Source organism: Monopterus albus, unplaced genomic scaffold, assembly GCF_001952655.1.
Source record: "Monopterus albus unplaced genomic scaffold, M_albus_1.0 scaffold585.1, whole genome shotgun sequence".
Taxonomy (NCBI): domain Eukaryota; kingdom Metazoa; phylum Chordata; class Actinopteri; order Synbranchiformes; family Synbranchidae; genus Monopterus; species Monopterus albus.
Window position 1 is genome coordinate 27,505 of NW_018128465.1, and position 6,651 is coordinate 34,155.

Here is a 6,651-nt window from a genome sequence, read left to right on the forward strand (position 1 = left end):
GCCCCCCATACGGAGAGGACCCCGGGCCTCGACTGGTGGTTCTGCTGTGGCTCGGGTTCGTGGGGCCGACTGCCGCCCTGTTCGCTCTGTACAGGAATAACCCAGTTGTCTGTCAATCCGAATGGCCAAGTCGACTAAGGAGCTGAGGTCAGGGGGCTCGTCCTTAGTATTAAACTCAGCTTTAATATTATTGTTGAAGCCGTGCCAGAAGGCTGCTTGTAGCGGGCGGTCCTCCCAGCCGGCCTCAGTAGCAAGAACTCGGAAGTCAACAGCATAGTCTAGGACCCGCCGAGCCCCCTGACGGGTCCTAGACTGGGCAAACCTGACAATATGAATAATATGAGGTGCAAACAGACACATTCACATGCTCTTCTGTGTGCTACTGTGCAGAAACAAATACATAGTCCAGAAGTATGGAGTTGGGAGAGGAGAATTTCTCCAGTACCAACAGTTAAAATCCATAATTAAATCAAAGATCAATATAATCAACAACCCACTGCAACCTTACATGCTAGCTGAGGAGATAATGAAATTTACAAACTCAAAGAAGATATCTAAGCTTTACAAGCTAATGTCAAATACAGATAGAACAATAACAATACCAATGACTAAATGGGAAAAGGATTTGTCGCTCCCCCCAGCCTTGACTTCTGGACCGAGATCTGTAATAATATCTTTTCCATGACTACCAATATAAATTTACAGCTTTTACAATATACGACTATTCACAGGACTCACATCACACAAGTCAAAATGTTTAAAATGGGTTTTACTGATACAGATACTTGTTCACAATGTACTCTGGGTAGCGGCGATGATTACCTCCATGCTACTTGGACCTGTCAACCCGTTTACAGGAGGTAACCGAGCGGTAACAGAGAAACTCTCCATCATCTTGAGCTATAGAATCCCCCCATCCCCGTCACTCCTGCCTACTCAGTAATATTTCAGAAGTCAACCACCTACCAATTAAATATAAAAACCCACTTCTTATCTCTCTAACTATCGCAAAGAAAACAATCTTTCTAAACTGAAAATATAAAAACTCATTACACATCAACCACTGGACCAACCTTCTCATAGAATACATCACACTAGAGAAAATATCATCCACCCATAAGAATAATATACCAACCTTTACTGACATTTGAATCCATTTCTAACCTCTTTTAAACTTAAACCAGATGCCTGGTGCCAAGGCCACACATTCCCACAAACTCCTAGAAATATACTATACTTTTAATTTCAATATTGTTATTAGAAGAAGTTTTATTTTATTGTAACATTGTGACACGTACACAATTGGAGCCAAGGGCACCCGGGCCGCTGCGTGCCGCCATCACGGGCAACTTGGGGGGTTCAGTGTCTTGCCTAAGGACACTTCAACATTTGGACTGCAGGCACTGAGACTGGACCCTTCAACCTTTTGGTTGGGAGACAACTGCTCTACCCACCGCACCCTTAGTCCGTGCTTTCTATGCGACTGTTTTGAGTATGTCACACCTATCAATCAAACCAGATTAACTGAGATTAACTTTCTTTTTTCTCTCCCCTCTAATAATTTACAGATTTGTTAATTTCATTTACTTTTGTTTTATGAATATGTCTATACATATATATATAAGTATGTGTATGCAAAATACCCACACTCCACACTTTCACACACACAGCTTAATAACAATTTAACAATCTGCCTGTTTCCTTTGTTAATGTCTGTTGTCTTATTTACTATGTTATGTTCCTTTTCCTGTATATGTTTTATTTTGTGTTGTTTTTTTAAAAAAAAAAGGTGTCGCACAATTACACTATACATCAGAGGCTGTGCTACCAGACCTGTCAGCACAACACCAAAACATTATTGCAATATTACTGGAATGTTGAGAGGAAAGAAGTTGGACAGGGTGTTTAAATAACATAGAGGGTGTAGTAAAAATGCAGAATGTAAAGACTGAAGGAGGAGGGATCATTAGAAAATGTGAGCTGTAATGTTGAGAAGGTAAAAGAAGGAGGGTGATAAATGAGCTGTATGACAGAGTTTTGGCCTTAAAGCTGCCAGAGTTCAGTAGCGTCTCCTTTCCAATGATGAAGACCCTGGAAGGAGCTGATCTCTGTTTTCCACACCTAAACTCCTCCTGCAAGAAGCCTACAATTCAGCACTCCGAGGCCATGTTTAATTATGTTTTTCTTTCCTTTGTTTCTCTGTTCACTGTGATTCTTAACCTGCTGGTCATCATCACCGTCTCCCACTTCAGGCAGATATAACAATCTAAAATGTTATGATTAAAGAAATCAATTGGCCTTTGAGAACAAACTGTTTTGATCTGGTAGAAAAACGCTGTCACACTTAGTCACCAGAGCTACAGTATGTTTTGATTGACATGTACTGTGTATAATAACAAAGCCTTTTTGTCTCTTGCATTTGTGACACAGTAGTGCATTAATCTACAGGAACTAACACAATTATTTTTTATGGCTGTATAATTGCAGTATGTTCAGAGATGATCTTCTACCTCTCCAGGCAACTCCACACCCCCACCAACCTCCTCCTGCTCTCTCTGGCTGTCTCTGACCTCCTGATAGGCGTCCTGCTGATGCCGGCTGAAATCATCTACTCAGAGGCTTGCTGGTTTCTTGGTGACCTTCTGTGTACGCTGTATTATGTTGCAGACTACACCCTTACCTCTTCCTCAGTAGCCAATATGGTGCTCATATCAGTTGACCGCTATATTGCTGTTTGTGACCCTCTGTGTTATCCCACCAAAGTCACTAAGATAAGAACACAAATATGTGTTTGTTTGTGTTGGGTTTGTTCTGTTTTCTATAGGCTTTTCCTCTTAAACGATCACCTGGAACACCCAGGCAGGTCTAAATCCTGTTCTGGAGAGTGTGTGGTTGTCATAAATTACTTTGCAGGGGTTGTTGACTTTGTTTTCAGCTTTATTATACCCATTACTATAATCATAGTCTTGTATACAAGAGTATTTGTGGTGGCTGTGTCTCAGGCTCGTGCCATGAGGTCTCATGTTGCAGCTGTAAAAGCGCAACCTTCAGGGGCTGCAGCTGTGAAGAAAACAGAGATGAAAGCAGCCAGGACTCTTGGTATTGTTATAGCTATATTTTTGTTGTGCTTCTGTCCATACTACTACCCCACTATGGCAGGTGAAGACACTTCAGTTGATGCTGCAGCTGTTGCCTTTCAGATCTGGCTGGCACATTTTAACTCCTGTTTGAATCCCATCATCTATGTCTTTTTCTACCCCTGGTTCAGAAAATCAATTAAACTCATTCTAACACTTCAGATACTGAAGTCTGGCTCCAGTAATACTAAAATACTATTGTGATATGCATTTGTCTTTAAAGTGAGATATTTCTTGAAAATGAGGGAAATTAAATAGTCTCTTATATAAAAACCTGTTAATGTTTTTAATTGCATAATATACATGAATATATACATTAAATTCTTGATTAATCTTTTTTTAGGGACACACTACACACAGACATTTACAGTATATATGAAACCTCAACTGAATGTTAATAATATACTTTGGTAAAACCTGAGGCAAAAACATAATGACACAATCATAACCTTGAGTATAATATTGAAAAGGATCATTTTATTTGTGTCAGTTGTACTTTCAATATAGTTTCCTTTGTGCAGCTATGTTTAAAATAATAATTTAACTCTGTATTAAATAAAGATATGAGGTTTCCTAAATTACTCTGAAAATGAAGACCAAGGCTGTGCATAATTGTATTACCCATTTCTATGTAACTAGGGCATACCTTATGGTATATGATTGATATTTTTGATTTTCTTTCAGGTCAGGGTGATTCCAGTCTTCTCAGGAAGAGAACACGAACAAGCATAAAATGGATTCAATTAAATTTTTTTCCTCATCAATCTACATACAATACTCCACAATGAGAAATTGAAAACAGCTTCATGAAGTGTTTTGTAAATGTATTAAAAATATAAGACTGAAATATTCCATTTACTTTAGTAGTCAGACCCTTTGTTATGACACTTACAATCAAGCTCTGGTGCATTCTACTCCTATCAGTGGTAATTCTACAGCTTGATTAGAGTGCACCTATATCTACTATATCTACTACTATTTAATGTACTGGATATAATCAGGTAAGGCACACACCTGTCTATAAAAGGTCTCATATTTGATGGTGTATGGCAGAGTGAAAACAAAGCCATGAGTTCGAGAGAACTGTCCACAGACCTGCAAGACAGGATTGTATCAAGACAGATGTCGGGAAGGATACACGAAAATTTCTGCAGCATTGAAAGTGCCCAAGAGCACAGTAGCCTCCATCATTCTCAAATGGCAGAGATGTTGATCCATCAATGGTCTTCACAAATCTGGCCATCCAGCCAAAATGAGTAGTAGTATTTCTATGGAGAACCAACTCGGTTTATACGCGCCTCACAAACTCTTGCTCGTGAGACTTTTTTTTAACAATATAAAGTATTACGTGATAGTTTTAAGGATTTCCTTGAATGGTCATAATCTCCAGTCAGTTGTGTGTTCATGTGAGATTGCCTGACATCTGCCAGTGCCATTGTAAAAGCGGAATTTTTCGACTGCACAGTTTTGTGGATATATTTTACATGCTTTTCATGTTTGCATGTTGTCTGTCTACATCTCAGCCCTGTGATAGACTGGAGCCACGGTCCGGAGGAACAGTCCATTGGGGAAACACAAAACAGTAGCTGGCTAGGGGATAAAGACATACAAAACAGCGAAAAAAGCACGGAGAAAAATTGGCCTAGAGACTAGAATGAACTGGCAAGTGACTGAGGAGTGAAACCAGGTAATATAGTGAGTAACCTAATCAAGTGCAGCTGGTGATAAGGGAGTGAGGAACAGGTGAACGTGATTAGTGTTAATGGGCAAGAGACAGTAGGAAAGGTGAGGGAGGCCAGAGCAGCCGAGCAAACCTGACAGGACCCCCCCCCCCAAAGGATGGATACCAGACAGCCAAGACACCAACCAAGGGAGGGAGGCAGGGGCCACCGGAAGGAGGGACTCACCGGGGCCCCCCAGGCCTGCCCGGGTGAGTGCGGTAGAAGGTGCAGAGAAGGGCAGGATGCAGAATAAATGAACGGGGAATCCAGGACCGTTCCTCCAGACCGTAACCCTCCCAGTCTACCAGATATTGGAAACCCCGGCCCCTGGGGCGGACATCCAGGATCTGCCGGACTGTGTAAGCCGGACCACCCTCCACCTCAAGGGCTGGTGGAGGCGCAGCCGGTGGTGGACAGAGGGGACTGGAGTCCTGGATGGCAAAAGGCCACAGGAACCGGGGAGACAATTTGGGGCAAGCCCCTTTGATAGGAATGTGGGTGGCCGAGAGCCAAACCTGTTGCCCAACCTGGTAGGTAGGAGTGGCCCTACGGCGATGATCGGCCAGGCGTTTGTTCTGGTCGGCCATGCGCAAGAGGGCTGGTTTCGTCCCAGATTTGGTGGCAGTGAGTGATATGGGCGTGGACTGAGGGAACGGCGATGTCGGTTTCCGCGGCAGACAGAAGAGGTGGTTGGTAGCCAAGGGAGGCCTGAAAGGGCGAGATACCGGTGGCAGAACAGGTGAGGGTGTTGTGGGCGTATTCTACCCAAGGCAACAGCAGACTCCAGTTTTCAGGTGCGGAACTGAAGACACAGCGGAGTGCGTTTTCCAGCTCCTGGTTCAACCGTTCAGCCTGACCATTAGTTTGGGGGTGATAACCTGAGGAAAGACAGGGGCGAGCGCCGATGGCAGTGCAGAAGGCTGACCAGACATGTGAGGTGAACTGTGGACCGCGGTCGGAAACAATGGTGAGGGGAGTGCCGTGGATGCGAAAAACGTGTTGAACCAGGAGCTGGGCTGTTTCGAGAGCAGTGGGGAGCTGAGGAAGGGCAAGAAAACCAGCGGGTGACTGATGTAAGGGCTTGGACTGCGCACAGGGAGAACAGGCGGCTACGTACTCCCTGGCGTCTTTTTCTAGGGTGGGCCGCCAGAAGTAATGTTTAAGGAGGGAGATGGGAGTTGGGCCTCCCGTATGGTGTCTTCGATTTGCCATGTAATGGTGGCCACCATACAGGAGGCGGGCAGAATGGTTTCTGGTGTTTCGGGTTTGGCTGGGGGACTGTACTGTCAGGACAGAGCATCTGGTTTTTGGTTGCGTGACCCCGGCCGATAAGACAGGGTGAACCGGAACTGATCAAAGAACAAGGCCCACCTCGCTTGTCGGGGGTTTAGTCTTTTGGCAGACTGGAGGTAGGCCAAGTTCTTATGATCGGTCCAAACAAGAAAAGGTTGGGCAGCACCCTCAAAGAGGTGCCACCATTCTTCGAAGGCGAGTTTGACTGCCAGCAACTCTCGGTTGCCTATGTCATGGTTTCGTTCGGCCGGGGTCAAGCGCCGGGAAAAATAGGCACAGGGGTGTAAGGCGAGGTCTCCCTCAGACCGCTGAGGGAGAACCACTCCCACACCAGTGTCGGACGCGTCCACCTTGACCACGAACTGCCATGAGGGATCAGGCTGGCGCAGTACGGGGGCTGAGGTGAACCGGTTTTTGAGATCTTGGAAGGCCTGCTCCGCTGTCCTGGACCATGCAAACTTCACCTTGGTGGAAGTGAGCTGGGTGAGAGGGGCTGCTAT

The 6,651-nt window shown here is 44.6% G+C and overlaps 1 protein-coding gene across 1 annotated transcript in view; it reads left to right on the forward strand.

Moving 5' to 3' along the window:
- Window positions 1-2,082: 2,082 nt before the first annotated feature.
- LOC109953226 (trace amine-associated receptor 4-like) overlaps window positions 2,083-6,651 on the forward strand; it is an 11,898-nt gene continuing 7,329 nt past the window's right edge. The window contains exons 1-4 of the mRNA XM_020588654.1: window positions 2,083-2,252; window positions 2,519-2,732; window positions 3,003-3,159; window positions 5,159-5,388. Coding sequence (XP_020444310.1) covers window positions 2,083-2,252; window positions 2,519-2,732; window positions 3,003-3,159; window positions 5,159-5,388 — 771 coding nt within the window. The remainder of the gene's footprint in view (window positions 2,253-2,518; window positions 2,733-3,002; window positions 3,160-5,158; window positions 5,389-6,651) is intronic.